The 26,217-nt window shown below is 63.4% G+C and overlaps 3 protein-coding genes across 33 annotated transcripts in view; 1 reads left to right on the top strand and 2 right to left on the bottom strand.

Annotated features, from left to right (window-relative positions):
- Positions 1–77: 77 nt before the first annotated feature.
- PARP2 (poly(ADP-ribose) polymerase 2) lies at positions 78–8,986 on the bottom strand. 22 transcript variants are annotated; one of them, XM_043526840.1, is made up of 19 exons: positions 8,877–8,986; positions 7,619–7,774; positions 7,417–7,535; positions 6,877–7,089; positions 6,391–6,525; positions 5,398–5,468; positions 5,109–5,159; positions 4,866–4,962; positions 4,635–4,710; positions 4,464–4,560; positions 3,876–4,029; positions 3,429–3,567; positions 2,432–2,495; positions 2,214–2,348; positions 1,876–2,000; positions 1,455–1,554; positions 1,218–1,316; positions 918–1,042; positions 78–304 (listed from the first exon to the last, which is right to left on the bottom strand). In XM_043526840.1, exons 2-19 carry the CDS (start codon positions 7,753–7,755, stop codon positions 145–147), a joined length of 2,097 nt encoding a protein of 698 aa, XP_043382775.1. In that variant the 5' UTR covers positions 7,756–7,774; positions 8,877–8,986; the 3' UTR covers positions 78–144. The 22 variants fall into 22 exon arrangements, 20 of the variants coding, with proteins under 20 accessions (XP_043382775.1, XP_037771740.1, XP_043382778.1 ...); XM_037915812.2 differs by having other exon boundaries at positions 8,793–8,963; XM_043526843.1 differs by having other exon boundaries at positions 7,619–7,782; positions 8,806–8,909.
- Positions 8,987–10,878: 1,892 nt separating this feature from the next.
- Positions 10,879–14,077, bottom strand: LOC102942792 (zinc finger protein OZF). The gene is made up of 2 exons (XM_037915816.2): positions 13,957–14,077; positions 10,879–12,769 (listed from the first exon to the last, which is right to left on the bottom strand). The coding sequence occupies exon 2, from the start codon at positions 12,747–12,749 to the stop codon at positions 11,376–11,378; it is 1,374 nt and encodes a 457-aa protein (XP_037771744.1). The 5' UTR covers positions 12,750–12,769; positions 13,957–14,077; the 3' UTR covers positions 10,879–11,375.
- Positions 14,078–18,061: 3,984 nt separating this feature from the next.
- The window catches only part of LOC114022415, an 18,369-nt gene continuing 10,213 nt past the window's right edge, over positions 18,062–26,217 (top strand). For 2 of the 10 annotated variants that reach the window (XM_043526861.1, XM_043526860.1), the window contains exons 1-5: positions 18,072–18,188; positions 18,647–19,693; positions 21,497–21,697; positions 21,912–21,939; positions 25,950–26,086. In XM_043526861.1, coding sequence (XP_043382796.1) covers positions 18,743–19,693; positions 21,497–21,697; positions 21,912–21,939; positions 25,950–26,086 — 1,317 coding nt within the window. In that variant the 5' untranslated portion in view covers positions 18,072–18,188; positions 18,647–18,742. Of the gene's footprint in view, positions 18,189–18,646; positions 19,694–21,496; positions 21,698–21,911; positions 21,940–23,053; positions 25,738–25,949; positions 26,087–26,217 lie in introns of those variants that run through there. The other 8 variants (XM_043526858.1, XM_043526857.1, XM_043526856.1 and 5 more) reach the window with 8 other exon arrangements.

The following is a 26,217-nucleotide window of genomic DNA, read 5'->3' as shown; positions in this document are numbered from 1 at the left end:
GGCTTAGCCCTATCCCCCCTTTCCAGCACACTGCCCCCTAGTGGCTGCAGCTAGAAATGCAGCAGGGCGCAATCCGGGATGGGTACCAAATTTATTGCAGTAGGAAGGCAGAGGGACATTTCCCCAGGAGGCGCCCAGGGCCCCTTACCACAGCTGCACAAAGTTGAAGCGCACTTGGAGCAGGTAGCGCATCCGCACCTGGCCTGGGTCGTAGACGACAAACTCGTTGTAGTTGAGGGTGTAGCCATGGGGGTTCGTCACGCCCGTCTCCACCGCTGGGCCCAGGGGCACTGCAGCCCCATCCCTAGGGGCAGATGAGCCAGGGGTCACAGCAAGGGAAGCTCAACCCCCCTAGCTGCCCAGTTCTCTCCCCCTCGGCCCCCATGGCTCCTGGGTTGTATGGGTTTGCTGCTCTTTCCCCTGAGCCCCCTGCTGGCTGGCACCAAGCAGCAACTGTGCAGGGCACCTGGCTCCGCTTGACCCCCTGGGTTCTCCCCTCGCCAGCCTTCACCCACTGCCCTGAGCTGGCAGCTGGGTCAGCCCCCGGCTGGGGCTGAGCTGTTCAAATGCGACACAGCAACTTCTCCTCTGGGCCTGGAACCAAACCAGGGGGGGTCCAGGCGGCTCTAAGTGTCCCCATCAGCTTGCCTGGGGGCACAAAATAAACTGGGGGGCCCTGCAGCAAGGAGCCCCAGGAAAGCTCCCCAAAGCAGCCTCTCCTGGGGCCAAGCAAGTCTCCACTGTGAGCAGGGGCGGTGGTGCCCCCCTCTAGCACTGTGCCAAGGCAGAGGGAGGTGATCTAGGCTGGAGCATCATGCCAGGGGGCAGAGTTTTCCCCCCATACCGTCCCCGCCGGGCCCCCATCACTCAGGGCAAGCGCGATGGGGTGCCAGCCCTGCCCCTGCCCCGGTACTCACAGCATGACGCTGTTGGCGGGGGCGGGCGCTAGCTTCCCCAGCCCCTTGGTACTGTGCTTCCCAGGTGGCAGCTTCCTGGCCTCAGCATTTGCCTCCAGCAGCTCCTGGCACTCGCCCAGGGCCACCTGCAACGGGAGAGGGGCACCAAGTCCACAGCTGCCCGTCCACCCTGTCCAGAGCAGGGAGAGAACCCAGGAGGCCGGGCTCCCAGCCCCTTCTTGTTCTAACCACAGGACCCCACTCTCCTCCCAGAGCCAGGCAGGCTCCCCGCAATGCAGCTGGCTCTGGGGTGGTGCTCACCTCGCACAGCAGCAGCAGGCCCACGTCGCGCTGGCGTGAGGCGAAGCAGTAGTTGGCGCTCTTGGATGACATGTCTGCGAAGTAGATGCCCTTCCCGAACTGGGGGGAGAGACGGGGGCGGGGGGCAATCAGGGATCTGAGTGGGAGGGGGCTGGGAAAGGGCCGAGGAGGAATAGGCAGGTGGGACGGGACTGAGTGGGGGGCGGGGAGATAGCTGGGGGCAAGGGGGAATCTCACCATGTAGCCGGTGACAGGGGCCTCAGGGGGCGCCACTCTCAGCCCCTGGCTCAGGATCCCCACCCAGTTGCCCAGCCTGGAGCCGTGCCACAGCAACATTCTGGGGGGAAACAATGGGAGGGGGGGTGAGCCCCATTCCCAGCCCCCAAACCTTCCCTCCCATGCCTAGCCTCTTGCCCCTCCCCTCCCCGCACCCAGCCCCTTTGCTGGCTAGGATCCAACCCCTGCCCCACCTCCTGCGCCCAAGCATGAATTGTCTCTAGCGCTCAGCTCGGAGGGCAGACAGACGTAACCCACCAGGCCCAGGACAAATTACCTCTTCCCACCCCTGTGCTCCCCCCAGCTGCTCCTGCCCCCTGGATTACTGGCCCCAGGACACCCCCCAGCCCAGCCCCCTGGATCGCTGCCCCCAGCCCCTCACCGGTTGGGCAGGCTGGTGCAGAAGGGGGGCTCGCCAGCCCGGCGCAGGGCGAAGGCCTCCAGCAGCTCCATGGAGTAGTCACGGTGGGTGGGCGCATGGGTGGAGAGCAGGTACCGCTCCAGCACCTGGGGGGAGCCATGGGGTCTGAGCCAACCCCAGCCCTGCCCCCTTCCCTACCTGCCTGGCCCCCTTCAGCCCCACATCTTCAACCTCCCCTCAACAGGTGCCCCTGATCACTGCCCCCTCACCAGCCCCACACTGCCCCCTTTGCCCAAACCCTGCAGCTGCCCCCCAGCTTCCCCATTGCTGGGCCCTCCCAGCCCATGCAGCCCCCTGACCTGGAAGTGGGCGGAGTCCCGGTCCAGGGGGCGGAGCTCGCAGCCCAGCTTGCGGTAGCTTTGGTCCAGGGGATGCTCCTGGCCGTGCAGCTCCAAGTGTGCCAGCCTGATGGCAATCTGGATCTCACCCAGGGCCTAGGTGGTGGGGCGAGTTGGCGGGTCAGAGGGGGATGGACAGAGAGATGGAGGGACAGATCCTCACCCCCCTCCCAACTCACCTCCAGCAGCTGCACCTTCTCCTGAAGCTCCTGCCGTGTCCGGATCAATGGGGGGGTCCGGAGCCTGGGGATGCGGGGCGGGGCAGGGCGGGGGAGGGAGGAGAGAGAGAAGCAGAGTGAGCCAGGCCTGAGGGGAGTGGCGGGGAAGGCCCTGGAGCCTCAGCGAGGAGGGTGGGGCAGGGGGCGCTTGGAGGGGCGGGGGCAGCATTGCCAGGTATCTGGTTGTTGACCAGAACGCCAGGTCGAAAAGGGACCCTGGCAGCTCCGGTCAGCACCGCTGACAGGGCAATTAAAAGTCCAGTTGGCGGCACAGTGGGGCTAAGGCAGGCTCCCTGCCTGCCCTGGCTCCACGCAGCTCCCGGAGGCAGTGGCATGTTCCCGCTCCAGGTCCTAGGCCTAGGGGTAGCCAGGGGGCTCTGCATGCTGCCCCTGCCCCAAGCACTGTGGTTCCCGACCAATGGGAGCTGTGGGGGCAGTGCGCAGAGCCACCTGGCTGCGTCTCCACATAGGAGCCGGACGGGGAACATGCCACTGCTTTCAAAAGCAGCTTGAGGTAAATGCTGCTGGAAGCCTGCACCCCTGAGCCAGGCCCCCTGCACCCCGGCCCCCTGCCCCAGCCCAGATTCCAGCCCGGAGCACCCTCCTGCACCCCAAACCCCTCATACCCAGCCGTGCCCCAGAGCCCATACTCCTAGCCAGAGTCCTCCCCCCCCCCCCCCCCACCCAACCCCTTGCCTTAGCCCAGTGAAAGTGAGCGAGTGAGGGTGGGGAGAGCGAGTTACAGAGGGAGGGGGAGATGGAGTGAGCAGGGGACAGGGCCTCAGAGGAGGGGCAGGACAAGGGTGTTTGTTTTTTTGGGAGTAGAAAGTTGCCAACCCTAGGCAGGAGGCACTCGGAGGGGGAGGGGGCACTCAGCAGGGTGGCGCATGCTGGGAGGGGTGCCGGGGGGCATGAGCAAGGCAGGGGCACTTGTGGGAGAGTAGGGGGGGGCACTGACCCAAAGTCATGGGGCACGCGGGTGTAGAACTCGTTGCAGGCCTCCAGCAGGGCCCGCCCGGTGTCCCCGGCTCGCAGAACCGCCTCCACCTTCTGCAGTGACTGGAACCCGGCACGGATCTGCTCCACCGTCAGCTTCCCTGGGGGGAGCGGGTCAGAACGACCAGCACCTGGCACCCCCCACGGGCCCCCGAACTTCCCCCAGATCCCCTGCCCCCCAGAGCCCTCCCCAACCAAGCCCGGATCTGCTGTCAGCTTCCCTGAGGGAAGCGGGTGAGAACCACCAGCGCCCATGGTGGGGGGTCCTCCAACTCCCTGCAGATCCCCTGACTCCCAGAACCTCCCCAACCCCAGCCTGGATCTGCTGTCAGCTTCCCTGGGGGGAAGTGGGTCAGAACGGCCAGCCCCTACGCCCCCATCCCTTCCCCCACGCCCATGGGGGGCTCACCAAGAGGGGCCTTCTTGGTGTCATACTTCATCTCCAGCACCATCTCCTCCATGGCCTGCAGGTCACAGACCAGCCCCAGCAGCGCCTGCACTCGGGGGTCTAGCTGTGAGGCCAGCTGGGGCCGGGGGGCCCCCGCGCAGCTCAGCTCTGTGGCCTGCAGGGGAGTGGTTACTGCATCTCCCAGCAGTGCCCGGAGCACCCCCCTCCCGTCACCCCCCAACACTCCCACGGAGGTGGGACACAGGGCTCACTGCTTCCCCATGCCAGCTGGGGGTCTGCATGGGGGTCACGGGTCCACGTGCAGGTCGTATGGGGCAGGGGGTTGTGTGTGGGGGGGGTCACACTCACAGGGGGCCGGCTGTCTATGTGCAGCTTGCATGGGGGGCCTGTAGGGGGACTGGGAGATGAAGGGGGATGGGGGGCTGTGGGAGGGGGGTCACACTGGGGGTCGGCTGTCCATGTGCAGATCTCACGGGGGGGCTGTAGGGGAACTGGGGGCCGTAGGGAGGGTCACACGGGGGGTCGGCTGTCCATGTGCAGGTCATAACAGGGCTATGGGGGGCTGTGGGGGGGGGGGGTCACACTCACGGGGGGTTGGCTGTCCATGTGCAGCAGGTCGTACTTGCCCATCACTTTCTGGAAGTTGCCCCGCTCGGCCCAGTGGTTTTTGGTCTTGTCGAGGAACCTGGGGAGAGACCAGAGAGGAGGGCGAGGAGGGGGCAAGCTCCAAGGGGTTTGGGGGAGAAGATAGGGACTTACTTCTTAGTGAAGATCTCCTTGGCCTGGACGAGGTCCCCAGCGCAGGACACCAGCATGTGCTGGCCTGGCCGCCCCACTGCAGGGACAGGACAGATGTGGTGATGGAGGGCACTGCCCTGCCACCCCAACCCCTGCCACATCCCAGCCCCTGGCCACACACCCCCAGCTCCGTGCCCCATGCCTGGTGCCCACGACACTCACCCAGCCCCCCATGGCCCCTGCCCCGCTCACCACGCCCCCAGCGCATCCAGACACTGTAGCTCCGCGACCCATCGTTCTCCAGCAGCTGTAGGACGTAGAACTTGTTGTTGTTGAACTGGAGGTTGGTCTGGGGGACAGACAGACAGACAGACAGACATGGGGGCTGAGCGTCAGAGACAGGGCTGGGGGCGTCTCTGCCCGCAGCAGCCCTCCTTGTCCCAGATCCTGGGCGGGTGGCGCCCCTGGCCAGCAGGGCCACAGTGCCGCACTCACCTGGTTCAGCATCACGTCGTAGACATCGTCCCCTTCGCAGTAAACATGGGCCTGGGGGAGAGATGGGCACTTTCTGAGCTGCAACTGACTCTCAGAAGGGATGGGGTGAGGGGCAGTCCCTTCTAGGGGGCGCTGGCCCCTATCCCACCCCAGTGGGGATTGACTGGCTCAGGGGGGTGGGGCTTTTCCTCTCTAGGGGGCGTTGGCTCTGATCCCGCTCCAGGTCAGGGATTGGCTGGTTCAGGGGGGTGGGGACTGGACAGCCCCGGGGCAGGAGGTCTTGCGTTACCTTCCCCAGTTTAGCCAAGCACTCGGGATCCACCGGCGCCTTCCCCTTCACAATCAGGGTCTTGATGACCTCTGGGGTTGACAAACAGAAAGGGGGAGGGGTTAAGAGATATCAGTGCAGGGATCCTGGGGACCTGAGCCAAGGTAGGGCCTGGCGCACGAGGAACAACGGAGCTCCAGCCATGCCACCGGCCCCTTCCCAGGCAGCCACAAGGCCGACGTCTGCACGACATTTGGAACAAGGCCGGACCATGCACTCCTAGCGCAGGATAAGGGAGGCGCTTATAAATCACACCCGTTTCCAAATCAGCTTGGCTGCCTAACTCGCACCCAAGAGTTGCAAAAGAGCTGGCCGAGATAATCTCTGACCTGCTGGCATTCATTTGAAATCAACCCTGGGATAGCAGGGACATTCCCAAAGAGCAGACGAGTGCGGCGCAAGTGAGTAGCTTTAGGCCGGTTAGCCTGACGAAAAGCCTGGGCAGAATAACACAAAAGCTGACACAGGATTCACACGATCCAGGTTAAAGCACAGGAACCTCAACAAGGCAGGCAGGTTTCACAGAAAACAAACAAAGCTGATCTCATCTATTAGTGGCATTACGGGTTTTGTCGATACAGGGAACTTTATATGGTGTGCGACTTGGCACTGTGTGATCTGACTGAAAACCAAGCACTGCGGGCTAGTGACAAAGTGCCCGAAACACGGATTAAAAACTGGCTAACTGACAGATCCCCACATATCATCGCTGTTGTAGCCAGGACACTTTTGTCAGTGACGCCGGCTGGTGGAGGGGGAAGTGACGCCAAGACGGCTACACAGAACCACAAACGAGGCTGAGCATGGACCAATGCGAAGTGACTCCTCCAGGAGCAGTGAGGTGGTGGGGGACAGCTGGGATTCCTGGGCAAGAGCCATAAAACCAGGGCTGGAGCAAACAGCTGGCAGAGAGAGGCCGACAGAGCGTGGGCACTGTAGTTCGCCACCCCTCACCTGTGCTCTCTCCCCCGGCTCCGGGGTTGGGGCTGGCCCCACCATCCCAGGGTCTCTTTGGTGCTGAGGGCCGTTGTGGGGACGAGAAGCCAGGGACGGAGCTGGGCTCAGATGCCCCATCGTCATCCACAGCATCTGTGGAGAGAGGCCACAGGTCAGAGGGGGAGGGGAGGGTGCCACACCCCAGAGCTGGCCGCATCTCAGGGCCAGGCGAGCCACCCTGTGCGTCGTCGCTATGACCCAACTATGCCTAGCATCAGATTCTCCGGCCAGCTCCCTGGGGGATGATTAACGACTATCGAGCTTACGCTCTGATAGCGAGGCCTGCCCCACTCCGGGTACCTGAGACCTGCTCACCAACTGGAACTGGGCCCTGGGAGCCTGAACCCCTTCCCCCAGCTTCCCACAGAGCCCGCTCTACCCACTAGGCCCCACTCACCTCCCAGAGCCAGGGAGAGAACCCAGGAGTCCTGGCTCCCTTCGTACCTGACTCCCTCCGTTCCATCCGGCGCTGGTATCCGGTTCTGACGTTGGTCTGGGTCATCTGGGCCGTGTCCAATGTGTAGCGGGTCTGGCTGAACGTCACCTCTAGGCTGGGCCCCCCGTTGCCGCGCCGCGCACCCTCCAGCGCCAGGCAGGTATCGGCAGGGTAGGGCAGCCACTGCCCCTCTTTGTCCCCCTGCCAGCACCACACGAAATCTGGGCCGCGGGCATCCTGTTAGCTCCCTGCTGGCGCTAACCCCTAGGGGGCCCTGCAGCTCCCAGCCTCTGGGGCAGTGACTGTGACGAGGCACTGGACCCAGGTGTCTAGGTGGCTGTGCAGGGTGTTCACCCCTGGGGGCCCCACAGCTCCCAGCGTCTGGGGCAGTGACCGTGACTGGGCATGGGACCCAGGTGTCCGGGCAGCAGAGCAGGGTGTTCACCCCTAGGGGGCCCCATAACTCGGGGGAGTGATCACGACAGGGCATGGGACCCAGGCGTCCGGGACAACACCGCTCCCCCCACCAGGGGTCCCTGGGCACTCACAGGAGTCCTGGTCCTGGATGGCTGCTGCCACGCATCTGTCCTGCCCCATCTGTCCGTTCTGCTGCACCATCCGCCGCAGGTCCACACAGGAGCCCACAGTCACGCTGGGCTTCCCTGCCCTGGGGGGAGATGGAAGTGGCTCAGGGCCTGTGACTCCCCCACCACAGCCCAGGTCATGACATGCCCCCGCCAGGGCACTCACCTGGCCGCCTGTGTCAGTACCTCGCTCTGCTCAGGCACGAAGCAATGCCAGGTGCCGCCAGGGTCCTGCCACTCCCAGCGCAGCTCCAGTGCCAGGCCCACGTCTCCTGCCTCGGCTACCCTCCGCTTCCGGCTCATCCTGGGAGTGACAAGGGGGCTGGCGAGCAGAGAGAAGGGAGGCAGGGATCCACAGACTGTGATCCCCAAGCCATATAGCCCCATATGGACCATTCTACTGCAATCCATACAGCCCTGTATGGACCAGCACCGCTCCAGGCCATATAGCCCTATACAGACCATCCTACCGAAATCCATACAGCCTGTATGGACCAGCACACACACATCCCAGGTCATATAGCCCCATACAGACCATTCTACTGCCATCCATACAGCCATGTGTGGACCACCCCCCCTTCCAGGCCATACAGCCCTGTACAGACCATCCTATCGAAATCCATATAGCCCTATATGTACCATCACAACCCCCGCCCCCAGGTCCTAGAGCCCCAGATGGGCCATTGTACTGCAATCCACAGAGTCTTTTACCCACCCCTCCAGCAATATAACCCTATATTGACCAGGCTACGGCAATCCATACAGCTTTGTGTGGATCGGCGCCCCCCCATTTAACCCTATACAGACCAGCCTATGGAGATACACACAGCCCTGTATATACCAGCAAAACCCAGCCCTGTATGAATGAGCATGTCCCCTCCCGTCCCCCGGCCAATCACACAGCCCTATATGACCATCCCACCATAATCTACGGAGCGATCCATGAACCAGTTCCCTCCCCTGCTACAACTCTGCAACAGCTCCGGACCCCACTGCGTCCCCCACCCCCAATGCAATATCCTAACCCTCCGTGCAATCTGCCCAGGACCCTTACTCCCTGCGCCCAGAACACCCCACCCCCCGACTCCCAGAGCACCCCCTCCTCCACTGCATGCCCCCAGGCCGCCACTGCAACCCCAGCCCTGTTGTACCCCCTAGGGTCGCCCTGCATTCCCCCTCAACCCTCCCCCACTGCAACCCCAGCTCCATGGCACCCCGAAAGGTCCCTCTGCACCCCTCCCTCACTGCAAACCCACCCCCTTGCACCGCAACCTCTCCCTGCACCCTTCCCCCAATGCTCACCCGCCCCATTGCACCCCCTTAGGGTTCCCCTCCCCCACCTGGCGGCGCGGCGGCGGCGGCGACTCCCACCCGCGCGCGCGCTCCAGGGAAAGTTCCGGTAACCGAACTCTCGCGCAACCCACCCTCATTTGCATATCGCTCATTTGCATTAGCCCCGTCCCCTGCCCTGGGCGGTCGCTGGCGTGGAGGGGCCCGAGCCCCGCCCCCTAAGCAGTCGGGCGGGTTGGCGCGCAAAGCATTATGGAGACACACACCTAGCTCATCCGGTCGGCGACAGTCAACGGCGGGCGGAGCCGGTTCATTTGCATAGCGGGGGTGGTGCATGCTGGGAGTTCGCGCTCCCCTTTAGACTCCCCTTTAGACCCTTCTTCTGTGCAGACGTGGAAGGGGTGCGATTTGCATACGCCATGGCTCATGCCGAAAGTTGCTCCACTCGCTCACCCTCACCTTTTAAGAGAGAATATCAGGGAGCGTTATATAGCCCCTAACTCTGCAGAGTCTGCCTCTCAGAAGGTGACCAATTCATACTCCCGTCTCCAAGGCCATACAGAGCTATATGGGCCCTGCAACCTCCCAACAGCCAGTGGTTCAGTGCAATGGGCCTGAGGGGGTCCACAACTCCACTCAGCCTGCTTCCCCTCAGGTGGACAACGCTGTATGGATCCTGAACCCTCTGTACAGCCACCCTGCATGTGCCTTGCACCCTCCTTGCTGCCTGCCATAGGTCATATAGACCTGTATGGGCCCTGCAGTCTCCCCACAAACTCATGCAAACCAGCTGTCAGATGGGATAACCCCCCCCCCCCCCCGCCATTCCCCCAGAGCCATGGGGAAGATAAAGTCACTGGCAGTTGTGACGGGCTCAGATACTACTGTGAGATCCGGGTCTGTGAATACGGCCCAGAGCTGCCCACCGACTGAGGAGGCCAACCCAAGATATTGACCTGCTGCTTATTCCATGCAACCGAAAAAGGCAGGGTCCGGGTGCTGGACATCACGCAACCCTGTTCTTAGGGCTGTAGGGTGATACAGCCTGCATTGAGCCGCTGGCTATGATTTCAGCAATTGACCTTGCAACCTTCACTTGTTCCCCCTTTGGATGCAACAGATAATTACATCAGGGCAATACAGCTTTGTCGGTTGGGATTGCTCTACCCCAGGCCATATATTCCAATACAGACCAGGAGGTAATTGTATACGGACCCTTCCCCCAACCCCTTATATGGTTTCACAACCCGATTCAGAGCATTATCCTCCAAACCCTTTTACATCTGACCTCCTTCCACCCAGGCCTTATAATCCCATATTGACCAGCACCCCTTTGTGGGCTCTTACAGAATAAAGCCATCTCACCCACTACAGACACATGCCAGGCCATATATCCCAATCCAATCTGGTCCATGCGATCAGGCATAGCTTTTTAATGAGGAGAGTAATTAACCACGGGAACAATGTCCCAGGAACCGGGTGGATTCGCCATCGCTGACACTTTCTAAATCCTGCTCAGATGTTTCCCCAAAAGACCCGCTCCAGGAATTGTTTGGGACTGTTCTCTGGCCTGTGAGATACTAGGTCAGTCAAGAAGATCACAATGGTCCCTTATGGCCTTGGAATCTATGAAGCCCCCTGCCTGGGCCGATATAGTCCCATATGGACCACAGGGACTCGTAGCCCAGTTCAGATCACTGGAACCCTCCCCAAGATCCTGTATAGATGGCCCCAGTCTGGTTATTATAACTCATCCAGACCAGGACTCAGGCAGTTTCGCTAATCCAGCCTATTTCAGGCTGGCCCATAAAACCACTACAGACCAACCCCCCCCACTGTCCCAACTATGGGCCCTTCTGCTCCTCCCCCCATGCAGATTATTTTCTTCCTCTCCCCCCAGATTTTCAGCTTGCCTCCTCTCACCTGGGTGCTCCGGACCAGGGGAGAGCATTACGCTCACAGTGCATGCTGGGACCATGTGTCCTGCCCCTCCTCCCCACCCATGAGCTCTGAGGCTGGGCGTGACCCAGGTGTGGGTAGGACACCACATACCATTCGGGAGGGTGGCTTCCCAGTGGGATGAAGGCCCCTGGGGCCAAGCTCCCGGCCCCTGAGGAAACAGGGATTGTCTCACAAAACGGTACAAATGCTTTATTTCAAAACAGAAGCATCTGCCCATCTGAACCCAGCCCCAGCTTCCCCTCCTCCCCACATGCAGCCTGCACCCTGCAGCCCATCCTCATCCTCGTGCCGGCGGTAGCTGGGCCCTGAACTCCAGAGCCGGGAGCTGGCAAAGATCCCAGCGGCCAGCACCTATCTGGTGGTGGAGCTAGCGCCTGGCTCCCAGCACAGTCTGGCTGTAACGGCACCCAGCGATGGAGGGGGCAGTTCCCCGGCTAATTGCTCTCGAGGTGCAAACACGGCCCCTGAGCTCCCGGCCGACTTCGTCTCACTGCTGCTACTGCAGCTGGGCCTCGTGGCTGGGCAAAGGGGCCGCGCCGAGCACTCTCCCTGCCAGGCTGGTGCCAGCCTTCTGCCTGCCCCGCCGCACTGAGGGCCTTTTGGGGGCGCTGCGCCCGGCACGGGCTGAGGAGAGCACAGCGTCCAAGCATAGCTCTAGGACCAGGACAGGGCTATGTAGTCCCCGTGGCAGAGGACACAGGGCTAGGGCTCTCTGTCTCCAAGGACCCCCAGCGGGCAGCATCCCCGGTGGCCGGCGGGCAGCGCCCCTTGGCCCGGGCGTGGGTGCGCTGGTGCACCACCATGTTGGAGCGGCGGTGGAAGCGTCGGCCGCACTGCGGGCAGGCGAAGGGGCGCTCGGCCGTATGGGTGCGCTGGTGACGGATAAGATTGGAGCTGCGGTGGAAGCGTCGGCCGCATTCGGCGCAGGCATAGGGCTGCTCGCCGGTGTGGGTGCGCCGGTGCACAGTGAGGGCCGAGCTCTGGGCAAAGGCCTTGGGGCAGTCAGGGCAGCGGTAGGGGCGCTCGCCGGTGTGGCTGCGCCGGTGGGTGGCCAGGTGGGAGCTCTGGGCGAAGGCCTTGGGGCAGTCGGGACAGCGGTAGGGCCGCTCGCCAGTGTGTGTGCGGCTGTGCACCACCAGGTCAGAGCGCTGGGCGAAGCTGCGCCCGCAGTCTCCGCAGCGGTAGGGTGACTCCTCCAGGTGGGCCCGCTGGTGGCGCCGGTGCACCGTGCTGTGGGCGAAGGCCAGGCCGCAGATGCCGCAGCGGTAAGGCCGCTCCCCGGTGTGGGAGCGCCAGTGGCGCAGCAGCTCCGAGCTGCCAGGGAAGCCCTTCCCACACTGGGCGCAGCGGTAAGGCCGATCGGGCTGGTGCGTGCGCCGGTGCTGCGCCAGGTTGGAGCCGGTGCTGAAGCCCTTGCCGCAGTCGGCGCAGCGGTAGGGCCGCTCCCCAGTGTGGGTGCGGCCATGCACAGCCAGGTCGGCGCGCCGGGCGAAGGCCTTGGGGCAGGAGGGACAGGGGAAGGGGCGCTCACCGGTGTGGGCCCGCCGGTGCACTGCCAGGTTGGAGCGTTTGCCAAAGCGCCGGCCACACTCGGGGCAGGGGTGGGGGCGCTCGCCCGTGTGCACCCGCCGGTGCTTGGCCAGGCCCGAGCTCTGGGCAAAGGCCCGGCCACACTCCTCGCAGGCGTAGGGGCGCTCGCCCGAGTGCGAGCGCCGATGCACAATCAGCGTGGAGCTTTGCGAGAAGGCCTTGCCGCACACACTGCACCCGTACCGCCGGGGGCGCGCCGGGACAGCCTGTCCCCTGGCCCTCGTCTGCTCCCCCTCCCCCACAGCCTGGCTCCCATGGTCCCCCTTCCTTTGGCTGCCCAGATCTGAGAGCGTCCCCGTGTCTCCATGCGCCTCTTCCCGCCACACATCCGGCCCTACGTCTCCACTAGCCTGGTGCCTGCCGTCCCCCTCCTGCTGGGGAGCACTGGCTCCAAACCGCCACGGGGACGTGAGCCCAGCTGGGGTCAACATCACAGGAGGGGTCCCCTGGGCCATCCTGCTCCACGTCCCAGCACCTGCGGGAGGAGAAACATCAGGGAGATGGACAACACCCCAGGCCGGCCTGTCGCCACTCGGGGGGTGGGGAGGGAGGTGTAGAGTGGGCCAGTTGGCAGCCCGGACTCCTGGGTTCTATCCCAGCTCTGGAAGGGAAGCAGAGGGCAGGTGTCTAGTGGTTTTGGTGGGGGGAACCCCAACTCCTGTGTTCCGAGCCTAGTGCGGGGGGGGGGGGGGGGGACTAGTAGCTTGGGGTGTTGTGGGGCTGGGAGCCCAGCCTCCTGTGTTTTGCGCCCAGCCCGGGGAGGGGGGTCTACTGGCTGGTGGGGGAGGGGGCCGGACTCCTGGGTTCCGAGCCCAACCCGGGGTCTAGTGGCTGGCGGGGGAGGGGGCCGGACTCTTGGGTTCCGAGCCCAACCCGGGGTCTAGTGGCTGGCGGGGGAAGGGGCCGATCTCCTGGGTTCCGAGCCCAGTCCGGGGTCTAGTGGCTGGCGGGGGAGGGGGCCGGACTCTTGGGTTCCGAGCCCAACCCGGGGTCTAGTGGCTGGCGGGGGAAGGGGCCGATCTCCTGGGTTCCGAGCCGAGCCCAGCCCAGGGTCTAGTGGCTGGCGGGGGAGGGGGCCGGACTCTTGGGTTCCGAGCCCAACCCGGGGTCTAGTGGCTGGCGGGGGAGGGGGCCAGACTCCTGGGTTCCGAGCCCAGCCCGGGGTCTAGTGGCTGGCGGGGGAGGGGGCCGGACTCCTGTGTTTTGCGCCCAGCCCGGGGAGGGGGGTCTAGTGGCTGGCGGGGGAGGGGGCCGGACTCTTGGGTTCCGAGCCCAGCCCGGGGTCTGGTGGCTGGCGGGGGAGGGGGCCGGACTCCTGGGTTCCGAGCCCAGCCCGGGGTCTGGTGGCTGGCGGGGGAGGGGGCCGGACTCTTGGGTTCCGAGCCCAGCCCGGGGTCTGGTGGCTGGCGGGGGAGGGGGCCGGACTCCTGGGTTCCGAGCCCAGCCCGGGGTCTGGTGGCTGGCGGGGGAGGGGGCCGGACTCCTGGGTTCCGAGCCCAGCCCGGGGTCTGGTGGCTCGCGGGGGAGGGCGCCGGACTCCTGGGTTCCGAGCCCACCCCGGGGACTGGTGGCTGGCGGGGGAGGGGGCCGGACTCCTGGGTTTCGAGCCCAGCAGCCGAAGCGGCCCCCGCCCCCACAGCGACGGCCCGGCTCAGCTCTTACCGCAGGGGGCGCCGCGCTCCGCCCGGACACCGCTCAGAGCCAGTGTCCCCGGGCCGGACTACTACTCCCGGCATGCCCCGCGCGGGACTGCAGCTCCCGGCATGTCCCGCGGGGCCTCCCCGCCCCTGTGCTGGGAGGGTGTATGGCCCTGTACCCCCGGACCTGCCAGTGCACCCCAGCTCTCCCTGTGCACCCTCAGACCCTGTATCCCCAGCTCCCCGTGCACCCCAACTGTGCAACCCCCATCCCATACCACCAGCTCTGCTGTGCACTCCAGCCCCTCAGTATTGCAGCCCTGCCAGTACACCCCAGCTATCCCCAGACCCTGCACCCCCAGCTCTGCCCCTGCATCCCAGCCCCTCTGTATCCCAATCCTACCAGCGCATCCAGTCCCTCTTCACCCCAGCTCCCTCTGTGCACCCCCAGAAGCTGTACCCCCATCGCTCCCCATGCACCCCCAGACCTGCCCCTGGCTACACCCCAGCCTACTTCACAGCTCAGCCCCTGCACCCCCAGCCACTCTGTATCCCAGCCCTGCAAGTGCAGCCCAGCTCTTCTCATGGACCCCCCCACCCCTGTATCCCCAGCTCTGCCACTGTACCCCAACATCCCCCTTCCCGCACTCCCCAAAGTATTTAGGGAAAAATCTCCCTGTGAGTGGATCCTGGGAGGGGAGGGGCATTGGGAGCAGGGGGTGGGGAACAGGAGGAGAGGGATTTGGGGCTGCAGTGAGGAGAGGGGGGCTATGGGGAGGGAGATAAATGGGGTTGGGTGGCAGGGGAGGGGAGAGAGGTTGGGGTTGGAGGTGTTGGGGGGGGACACTGGGGAGAACAGGAGCAGGGGCAACTGTCAGCCCCACTTGCTCTCCGCTCCTGTGTGTGCTCCCAGATCTGAGGGGTCCAGCCCCTAGGTGGGACGGAGCCCCTCTCCCTGCCCCCCAACCTGTGTGTGCGGGGATTCGGGGCCCCCTTCACCCCTTTCTGGCCCCTCCCTCAGTGCCCTTTCCTCCCAGCCTGCCTGTTGAAGGGCCCTGAAGTCCCCATGCTAGGCTGGGTTTTCCAGCAATTTACCATCCTCATCTCACCAACAACTGCTGCCACCTGCTAGCGTGAGGCTGCCCACCGCCTGGACTGCGGCCACATAACCCCTGTTGCGACAGCCTGCTCCAGGGGGCTGGAAGGAGGGTGGGGTGGGCAAGCTTTTGGTCTCTTCACCATGTTCCAGGACGCCTGGGGGCACAAGGGGGCTGGGAAAGGAGGGGAAGAGCTTTGTGCATCTCAGCCACCACGGGGCTCATGGCGGAGCACTACACTACCTGTGTTCATGGGGAGTCACAGAATGAGGGCAGAGTTAAGGTGACACAGGCACCCTTAACGGTGCATTTCCTGCTTTGGCCAGGTTTCGTTTGGCATGCTTCAGCATTCTGCAAAGGGACAATCTGCTGCCAAGCAGCCTGAACTTCGTGTAGATGCAGATTACGGAGAGCTGGGTGTGTGTGCACGGAGATGACAGCAGTGCAGAAAAGTCGCTACTCACAGTTCTTCCCATAGTCCAACCCATTCCCCTCTGGGCTGCGATGAACAAAGGGTTAATGGCCAGCCTAGCCCATCCACGGCATTCTGGGAGGAGTAGTCCACCAGCAGCAGGGATGCTGGGAGTGATAGTTCTTGGCCACTTTCCTATTAGGGTTAGGGTGTGTCTTTCCAGGACACCCCTCTTCACATTGCAGGTTCGGGGTGGGATTCAGTCAAGGCACAGGGGCTGGAAGGGAGATGCCAACTCACCCAGCCCCCCACTCTAGCCACTGCACCTCACTCTCCTCCCTGAGCCAGGATAGAACCCAGGAGTCCTGGCTCCCTGCCCCCCCACTCTAACCACTAGACCCCACTCCCCTCCCAGAGTTGGCATAGAACCCAGGAGTCTTGGTGCCCAGCCTCAACTTCCATTGGATCCCAAAGCCTAGAGTGGATTTTGGGGACGAAGTGCAGAGGAGCCTGGGACACAGGTTATGTAGCAGTGGGGCCGGGGGGTTGCCCATCCCTGGGGGCAGGGAGAGTACTAGCCACTCAGGGCATCCCTGGGTCACTGAGCCACCTAATTCCCTCCCCCCATAGGGATTGGCGCTGGGCAAGCCATGGGCGCAGGAGACTGGCGCCTCCTGCTAAACCAGCTTCGCCGAGACCAGAGCTGTGCCCCGGGCCGAATCCAGGACCCAAGGCGGTGCTGGGCCTGAGGGGTGCTGAGCCTGGGGACCGGGGCAGCCGGACTGAGACCCAGTCTGCCTCCCTGTGGGCTGAGCTGTAGGGGTCCCTGGAGGGAGGGGTCGTTGGCTACCCAGCCAGATCTCTGCCTGTGGGGCTGGGGCAGGTGCCAGATCCGCTTCAGAGCAGCTTTCGAATCCCCATTGCCTGGAACCTTGTCGCATATCTTGGGGGCACTGGGTCTGGTGCATGAGCCCAATTGGGGCCATTTGCCCAGGTGGTGCCTGAACTGCAGCCCCACCCCCCAAAACCAGCTTCTCTTACATTCCCAAGCTTTTCCCAGCATTGCTGGGCTGGGAGTTGAGGAGGAAACCTGGGCATTGCTCCTGGCATGGTGGGGGCCATGGCACGGAGGTTGCAAGTTGAAACCTGCCCTTGGGTGGAGATCTGCCCAGGGCTCTTGGCGAATATTTATTCCGGGGAGATGTAAGCTGCACCCAGGGGGCAGTTCAGACAGGACTCAAAGAGCTTTTGGGAAGCAATTGAAATGCCCCATGTGACCGCTGGCCAGGAGGGGGAGGTGAATTAGTGGGCAGAGCCCAGCCAGACCATCTCTTTCAATTTCCAACCTCAGGAATCTCTGTGTGGTGTTATGTGCAGCTGTTCCCCAGCTGCCCCACCCCAGAGCTAGCTGCATTTCAGCAGGGGGTGAACCACCCTCACGCAGGAATCCCAAGCAAGGGGACAGCGCAGGGGACTCAGGGTGGCTTGGTGGGCTGTGATTCCTGCTCAGCGAAGCCCCTTTCCACACACGGTCTGCACCCTGCCCCTCCACCGTCCCAGACACGAGTAGCAGTGAGTTCCACAGTCACACAGACTGATTTCTCCCTAACACCTACGGGCTCTCCTCTCCTGCATTAGAGTAATACCACATGGATCCCTGGCACTGGCTGATGGCCTATGGGGTATTGGGGTCCAGCTGCTGGGGTCCACACATAATACCAGGAGGGGGCAGTGCCAGAGGACTGCCCCTGATCCGAGTGACACCAATGGCCCAAAATTCCCCCTCTGAGCCTGGCTGATAGCTCCCTCCCTGGGCCCTGCCTGCTGGGTGTGGAGGGCGGTGGGTATGGCAAATGTAGCCCAGGAGAGAGGATGGGACACCTGCCCCTGAGATGCAGCCAGCTCTGGGATGGGGCACCTGGGGAACAGCCACATATAACACTGCACAGGGATAGGATGACTCCCACCTCCCCTTCCCCCCCCCCCCCACCCCCAGGTTGTGGGCAATAAATCCGGCCCAGCTCTGGCACATTCATCCACCTGCAACTGCCCAGCTGACTTCCCCAGCTTCCTTCTCCATCCCCTGCTCCAGCGCGCATGCCCCCCCAAACACCCCCGGCATGCGTGGCTGGCCAGCTGCTGGTACAAACCAGCATCACCCTATTGGATGAAATGCTGCACTGGCCACAATCCACCACCTGGGCACCTGGCCCCATTGCCTCCAATGGAGTGACCCCATTGCAGGCAGGGCGTGACTCCGGATTGAGGCCACGGGGCTGGGAGCAGAATCCAGCCCTGTCCCACTGCTGTCGGGAGTAACTCTGGCTTGACCCCGGAGGCCTGAGATCAGCATTCAGTCCTGGGCACAAGGAGATCTGGCTGGCATTTGTGAGTCGCTCTGCAGACAGATTTCAGCTACACCCTTTGGCCCATTGTCCAGATTTGCTCTGGATGTGCCCAGCCCAGCGGATGATCCCTCCACTTGGCTTCCCGGAGCCCCTGGCCTCTCCAGCTCCACCTCAGATGTGTGGCTTCTCCCGGGGCCGGGGCCAAGGCCTCCCCGCCCCACCCACGAGAATGAAACTCACCAGCACTGGGGAGGAATGGAAAGTGAAACCCAAGTGGGGGAACCTTCACTCCCCAGCCGGGCACCCAGGGAGGTTTCAATCTGCCCTGGCAGCTCCTCTGCCCAGCCGGGGAGGTGTGCGAGCCCAGAGAGGGCCGTGCGGGCAGAGGCTGGTGCAGCAGGTACGTGGGAGCGCCCGGGGTGGAGGGGGATTGGTACCCATGGAGCAGTGGAGCATCCGTTAGGGGCTGCTGGCACAGCCAGGGGCCAGGCACAGCGCTGGGGTTGGCACTGGCCACCCATTTCAGGCCCAGGGCAGAGGCGGCACTGGCTGGCCAGCGCCCTGTGGAGGGGACATCTCTCCTCGTGCTCCCAGCCCCCCCACCCCCGCTCTAACCACTAGACCCCACTCCCCTCCCACATTCGGGGACAGAACCCAGGAGTCCTGGCTCCCAACTCCCCCCGCTCTAACCACTAGACCCACTACACTCCCAGAATCAGGGATAGAACCCAGGAGTCCTGGATTGCAGCTCCCCTCCTTGAACCACTAGACCCCCACTCCTCTTCCCGAGCCCAGAATAGAACCCAGGTGTCCAGGCTGCTGGTGCCCGCTCTAACCACCACCCGGCACTGTCTCTAGCAGAGCTCCGAGACCAGGCGTGGGCCCTGAGCTGTGCCTGGCCCCTCTCCGCTGCTGCGGGCCACGCTGTCAACCTGCCAGGCGCTCCGAGCCACAATGGGACCTGTCTTGGCCGTCTGGGGACGACTCTCAAGCAAGCTTGGTGCACCGGTGGCCCTCGGGGGCAGAGCTGGGAGGTGCCTCCAGCCCCCCACCAGCGACACCAAGGCCCGGGAGGGGGCCAAGCTGTGCCCTGAGGGGCCTGTGGCGAGGACGGAGCCAATCCCCCACCGGGGCCCACAGGGAGCTCCCCTGGGAGACCGATGCACAGAGACCTTGTTCATCACACTGCCAGAGATGGACCTGTGGGAGCAGCTTTCGGGGGTCTTGGCAACCTCCCTCTGGCAGGTGATGGCCAGAGAGCACTGCCAGGGGGATGCCGGCATCCTGGCCCTCTCCAGTCCCCAGGAGGCAGTGCTGGCCGCCAAGGTGGCCATCAGTGAGCTGCTGATCCTGATGGGCAGGGCAGTGCCCTCGATGGGCTGGTTCTTCCGGCCATGCCCAGGGCTCAGCCTGTTCCTCGGGGAGGGAGACGGAGGGCTCCGGGCGGGCGCTGTGGAGATGCTTGGTGGCGAGTCCAGCCCGGACAGCGGGGCCAGTATGGTGATCCAGAGGGTGCTGAGCCGGCGAGGGGCTCCTCACACCTGCCTGGAGATCTGCTCCCTGCCAGGGGCCATGGGACCGGCAGCCGGGGCGGTGCTGCTGACCCTGGAGGCCGTGGCCCGGGCGCAGGTCGCCTCTGTGGCCATCTGCATGGACTTGGAAGGCGCGTGCCTGGTGGAGGCTGTGGCTGAGGCCATCGACACCTTTGCCCGAGGCCGTCCCGCCGCCCCCCTGAGCAGTGTCTCCATGGTGGCTGCCGACGGGGCCCTGGTGGCCACTTTCCATGGGGCGTGTGCCAAGCGGTGGCCACCTGGCGAGAGCTGGCAGGAGCTGCTGGGGAATGTCCTCCGGGCCCAGGAGAAAGTCAGCACCCAGGTGGTCAGTGGGTCCCCCGCCAGCCAGAAGGTCAGTACCTTGGTTAGAGCAGGGGCTGGGAGCCAGGACTCCTGGGTTCTATCCCTAGCACCTTCTCTCCCAGCTGCTCTGTAGGAAGACAGTCTCTGTAGGGCTCATCTTGTTTGGAGCCCCCCGGGGCTGTTGTCCCCAGGCCCAGAGGGGGGAGTGGTGAGCCCCCAAGGAGGTGGTCCGAGCGTCTGTTCATGCTCCTGGGCTCTGTGTTGGAGACAGACCGATGCGGTGGTGCTGCTGGTGGTGCTGGAGACAGATGGGCTGGAATGGTGCCCTCAGGAGGTCCGGGCCCTGGCCGAGAGGGCGCTGGGAGCTGCAGGCCACAGCAGGGAGCTCCAGCCAGGGAAGGTGCTGACAGTGCTGGGCACGGCCCTCCCGGATCTCCACTGCAAAGTGCTGTACCTTGTGCAGCTGGATGGCGAGGCACTGCAGCAGCAGGGGGCACCTGAGGTAAAAGGGGGGGGGCACCCCATACCCCACTGATCCCTGCTGCAGCCCCTAGATCTCCCCTCTTCCTCTGCTACGCAGCCCCACTAGATGCCTGGGACAGGACGTACCAAGGAGTTTAGGTGCCTAGACATGCCTTAGCACATCTAAAGAGCCGATGAGGCACCACTCTATCTTTAGGCTCCTAAACCCCTTGGTACACCGGGCCTTTACAAACATCACTCACTAGAGCAAAAAGAACAGGAGTACTTGTGGCACCTTAGAGACTAACCAATTTATTAGAGCATAAGCTTTTGTGGGCTACAGCTCACTTCATCGGATGCATAGAATGGAACATAGAGTAACCAAACAGCGTCCTGGAGAAATTGATGTATTTCAGTTTTCATAGAAAAGCCCATAAACTGTAAAGTTGTGGCAAACATTTTCCGTCCACCGTATCTGGTTTGTTAGGGAAATTCAGAATCTTTTCTCTGAGTCCTAGGAAAATCGGAAAGTCTTTCTTCCCCCAAAATGGATTTTTCCCCCAAACTGAAAATTTTGACCAAAACCTGAACACAAGAACATAAGAACGGCCATACTGGGTCAGATCAAAGGTCCATCCAGCCCAGTATCCTGTCTTCCAACAGTGGCCAATGCCAGGTGCCCCAGAGGGAATGAACAGAACAGGTCATCATCAAGTGATCCATCCCCTGTGGCCCATTCCCAGCTTCTGGCAAACAGAGGCTAGGGACCCTGTCCCTGCCCATCCTGGCTAATAGCCATTGTTTTACCATTTTGTTTTAGCATCAGCAAGTTTTGTAAACTGAACGTTTGTGCTAAGCCCCCAGAGATGTCACTGAAAAGCAGCTGGTTTGCCGGAAGCAGTTTCTGAAAACTAATTTTTCCCTGCCAAAAATGAAACTTTTTACTGAAGTCGTTGCCATGGGCAGTTTCCGAAAAGCAAAAATATGTCTTGAAAACCAAAAGAACTTGCCAGTGGGCTCCTGGTTTCCCTGGCATCCATAGAGACTTCCAGGGGAGAAAAGCCCGGGAGTTCTTACGGGTTAACCAAGCCGGGGAAAAACGGTATTAGGTCATCCTCGAAACTAAGATAGCTGAGAATCCTAAATACCTTGTGTTTCTCAGCCTCTGTCGCCGGCTAGGTGCCCATAACGGACAGACATCGCCCGTCTGTCTCCTCTCTCCTCGAGTTCCCACTTCCAGAACTGGAGGCCTTGGTGAAGGAATATCAGCTTACCTCTCTGATAGATAGATAGATAGATAGATAGATAGATAGATAGATAGATAGATAGGTAGGAGAATCTTCTTACATATTCCCATAATATATCCCCCCGTTGTTCTCGGTCCCCGCAGGTCATGCGCCAGATGGTGCGATGCTGCCTCTGTTCCGTGTACGGCACGTTCCTGGAGTCCATGTCCTTCCCGCTGCTGGGGGCTGGTCAGACCCTGCCGGCCATGCTGGAGGAAATCAGCTGCTACCTGGAGCACCAGCCCAACACCTGGATGAAACTGGTGCAAATTGTCCGCCCGCTGGGGCTGCTGGCTCCTCGCCTGGTAAACGGGGCAGGTCACCAGGCGGGCGTGGGGGCGGGAAGTGCAGGGCATGACTCCTGGGTTCCATCCCTGGCTTTGGAGGGGGAGAGTGGGATCTAAGGGTTAGAGCTCTGGGGGGGGCAGGCTGGGAGTCAGGACTCCCGGGTTCTATCCCCGGCTGTGGGAGGGGCATGGCTCATAAATAAACTGACCCCTTTCTTGCGTTCCTTGGCAGGTGGCTGAAGATCCCAGCACCCGGGCTGGTAAGCTGAGCGTGATAACGGTAACCCCTTGCCGTTTCCTGTGTTCCAGGGCCTGTGGCAGAGCGCCCCCTGGTGGAGCTGCCGCGGTGGCTAGGTTTGAGGCTTGCACCCCAGGCTGTCTCTTCGCTTGGCTTCTCCGGCGCAGGCCCCGCTCCCTGGTGCTTCTCAGAAATGGGGCCCCCAGGAGCAGCGCCAACCCCCAAGTCTCTCCAGCCATGGGGCACTGAGGGTTACGGTCAGGGGCCTGTGATAGTTGATGGGCCCCCAACTCCAGTACGACTTACAGCCATACCCACAGTAATATGCACAGCCCTGCCTCAGTTTCCCCACGGCCCGGAAGCATTCTCTGGGCCGGAGGTCAGAGCCCGCCCTCTTGGGCTGGTCCTGGAGCTCCAATCCAATGGCTCCTTGTGCCTCGCCCCTGTCAGGCCCAGCAGCAACCCCTGCTGCTGTGGACCCCCACACTCGCAGCCCTCTTGGCCTCCCACCACCTTAAGTAGAAGGCAGGTGGGTGGGTGCCATGCACCAGCAGCATGACTCAGGCAGCTGGGAGTCGTCAAAGGCAGCAGCTGCCAGCCTCTTGCTGGGGTTGCCAAAGGGAGGCATGTCCCCAGTTCCCCAAAACACCAGGGCCAGCCATATTGAAATGCTGCATCGCCACCACAGCCCTGACTGCTGGGGGGAGAGCGCCCCCTGCTGAAGTCCTGCTCCCTGCAGCACAGCGCCCCCTAGTGTTGCCATGGGGCCAGCCCTGCCTGCCAGGGGAAAGTGCTGAGTTCCACCCTGCTCCCGGCAACACAGCGCCCCCTAGCGAAACAATGGGACCAGCACTGACTGCTGGGGGAGAGTGCCCCCTGCTGAGCCCCCACCCCACTCCCTGTAGCACAGCACCCCTAGCGCCGCCCTGGAGCCAGCCCTGCAAGCTGGGGGGAGAGCTGAGCCCCCCAGCGCCATTTGAGGTATCTCAGAAGGACTCAAGGGTATCTAACCCCCCCCATGTAGCTTGACTCCTCCTCCCATTGTACAATCCATGGCAGTCGGATGCCTGACCTCCCAGGTCCAGGCCCCTCCCGGCTCCCTGATGGGTCCCAGCCATTCTTCTTTCTCCCCGTAGAGGCCTTGCCATTCTGCTGGCCAGAGTACCCCCTCTTCCTCCGCTATGTGGACGAGAGCGCAGCTGTGCGGCGGGAGTTCAAGGGACGCCTGGAGGAGGCTGGCTATGGATTCCGGGCCTGTCCCCATTGGGGAATCCTGACCTTCCCAGCAGTGGCCAGCCCTGCGGAGCTGCATGGCTGGGAAGCGGTGTTTTGCTCGGTGCACCAGCATTACGTGGTGCATTGCGAGGGCTGGGAGGACCTGCTGGAGGCCCTGGCCGCCGAGCCGTCCCTGGTAAAGGCGTTCGGGTCCATCCGGGTCTATGACGGGGAGGACTTTGTCGGCTTGGTTGGGGAGATGGCACCGTTCCTCCAGCGCCTGACTGTTAGGGCCTTCCAGAGGCAGCTGGTGAGCCAGGAGTACCTGGCCGAGCCACTGCCCAGGTGGGTCATCATCAAGGACATGGTGGAGAAGGAGCTTCCTGACCCCCATGTCAGAATGGAGCTTCGACAGGGCACCCCAGCTATCATCACCTTCCAGGGACCCCGCCGGCAGGTGGCCGAGGCAGAGAGCCGGTGCCAGCAGCTGCTCAGGGCGTTCCAGGTCCTGTCGGTGCCCGTCTCGCCTCTCCAGGCGCGCTTCATCCAGGAGCACCGGGAGGATGTCTTCACCCCCAGTTTCTTCCTGGACTGGGGCATTGCCACCATCTAGAGCTCCCTGCCAGTGACTCAGGGACTGAGCTGGCCTGGGACCTCCCCGCTGGGCCGGCGCCCTCTGAGGGCATCTCAGTGGCTGGGCTGGAGCAGGAGAAGCTGCAGCATGCAGCGGAGCTGCTGCAGGGCCTGGTGGGCTGCCGGACGGTGCTGATTGAGGAGGGCGTGCACTGGGTCACGCAGGGTCAGGAGTGGGCCGAGCTGCTGGCCGGGCTGGGCGCCTGGCAGGACGTGTCCCTGCACTGTGCCGCGAGCCAGGAGCAGCTGGTGGTGGTGGGCTTCCAGCCCTATGTGGCCCAGGCGGAGGCAGCTGTCCGGGAGTATTTGCAGAGTAACTCACTGGCCGAGGAGCAACTGGACGTCCCCCGGCCGGAGCTGGCAGAAGCCGGGGTGCAGCTGCTGCGCCTTATGGACTGGGAGCACCTCCAGGTCGCCGTCCAGCTGCACCCCAACCCTTGGGTGCTGTCCCTGGGGCTGCGGGGCCTCCTGCACCACCTGCAGTTGGCCAGCAGGGCCATCAAGGCTGACCTGGAGTCCCTGGTGCTGGGCACACTGCCCATCAGGGCCAGGCCTTGGGCGAGTACCTCTGTGGGGAGGGGGCGACCCTCCTGCAGGACCTGGCCCAGCAGCTCTGCTGCGTGGTGAGCCTGCGAGGAGACCCCCCTACAAATGGCCCATCCAGCACCTGTGGGCAGGTGACAGCTGTAGGGGGCAGCCTGAGGGCGGGCAGGCCGCCCAGGGTCGCTGGGTTTGTCAGCGTCAGAGACATGGGAGCTGGTGCTACAAGAACTGGGAAGGGGGCTGTCTGGGCTGAGAGGACTGGATGCCTGGGGCCCATTTCAGGTCTGAGAGGGCAGTGGGGTCTAGTGCATGGAGCAGGGGGGCTGGGAGCTAGGACTCCTAGGTTCTCTGCTGGCTCTGGGAGGGGAGTGGGGTCTAGTGTTTAGAGTGGGAGCTGGGGCGGTGTGTGGGTTCTATTCTCTGCTTTGCCCCTGACTTCCTGCCTCCCTCCCCTTCTTTGTGCCTCAGTTTCTGGGTCTGTGAACCTGGCGAGTGGCCATCCCGCCCGGCCAGGTGTTCCCATGGCAAGGCAGGGCACCTGAGGCTTGGGGCAGGGGTTTGAGGGAGCAGCACGGCCATGGGCTGCATGGAGGAGCCAGTGCCCACTGTGCCTGCTTCACCTGGCTCTGTCCTTCTCCGCAGGGCAGAGCTCTGCAGGCTCCCAATGCCCCAAGGAAGCCCCAGAAGGTGCAGGCAGGTAAGAGCAACACAGGGACCTGGAGCGCTGGGCTGCACTCCCAGTCCATAGCCCCCTGCTAACCTAGCCCTGGGCCCCCTCCAGCTCTGCCAGTACCCCTCACTCCTGACCCGCTGCCCCTGCTAACCGAGCCCCACTGGTGCTGACCCACTTATTCAGGACCCCTCTCTGCGTTCCCAGGGGCCCCCGAGGGGCTGGAGCTCCGCGTGGTGGGCCGAGAGCCTGATGTGGGCCCGGTGAAGGCAGCCGTGGCTGGCTTCATGGCCCAGTTCCACGACGAAAGCATCTGCAACATGGAGCTGGTGGCCGTTGGCACCCAGGCCCTCCAGGAGCTCAGCCAGGCCTCACGGTACTACTTACCCGTCAGCCTCCAGCGCCTGCCGGGCAATGTGCTGCGGGTGCGGGGCGCCTGGGAGGATGTGGCCATGGCCGTGGCCGCTGTCCACGCCAGGATCCAGGCTGCCCAGCGCCAGCGGGTGGAGGCTGAGGTGCTGTACGGGCTGGTGAAGTGGCAGCACCTGGCCCCGGCCGGCTGGCGTCCCTTCAATGTGGCCACCAACCAACAGCTGGAGACGGCGTATGCAGAGATCGAGTGGGACGGGCAGAGATCGAGTGGGACGGGCAGCGGTGGGTGGGACGGGCAGCGGGTGGAGATCAACCTGCTCAAGGCAATGGGCGTTGCGCCGGGCACTGGGGCCCCCATCCACCTCCGCCGGGAGATCTGCCTGTTGGGTGAGGAACCATCCCCCTTCCAAAGACACCTCCCCCACTGCCCCACTGCTGGACACTGCTGGAGAGGCACCGGTGTGGGACTGGCTGCCTTGGGGGCAGGGAATAGGCCATGGCTCCTTTCCCCTCCAGGGGGTGCCAGCTCCCATCCAGCCCCAGAGCAGGGACTGGGCCTGGGGCGGCTCCCCACTGACAGACCCCATCTCTCATTGCAGACAGATGCCTTGCCTCGCACTGGGAGCCCATGGGCGAGAGCCTGGTGAGGCTGGTGGAGCTAGCGGAGGGCTCGGAGGAGTACCGGGAGATGGCTGAGGGGTTTAAGCGGATGGCCCCGGGCTACTGCATCCTCCACGTGAGTGTGAGGGGCTGGGGGGCTGGGGCTGAGAGACACCCCCTGTGGGTCCCAGAGCCCAGTCAGGGGGAGAGAGGAATCTCTCCTAGCCCCAGCTAGGGCGGGGGAGTTCAGTGATGGGGGCTGCCCTG

The sequence above is a fragment of the Chelonia mydas genome, chromosome 13 (genome assembly GCF_015237465.2).
Source record: "Chelonia mydas isolate rCheMyd1 chromosome 13, rCheMyd1.pri.v2, whole genome shotgun sequence".
NCBI classification, from domain to species: Eukaryota; Metazoa; Chordata; order Testudines; family Cheloniidae; genus Chelonia; species Chelonia mydas.
Note: the sequence above shows the minus strand (reverse complement) of the source record. Positions and strands in the feature narration are given on the sequence as shown.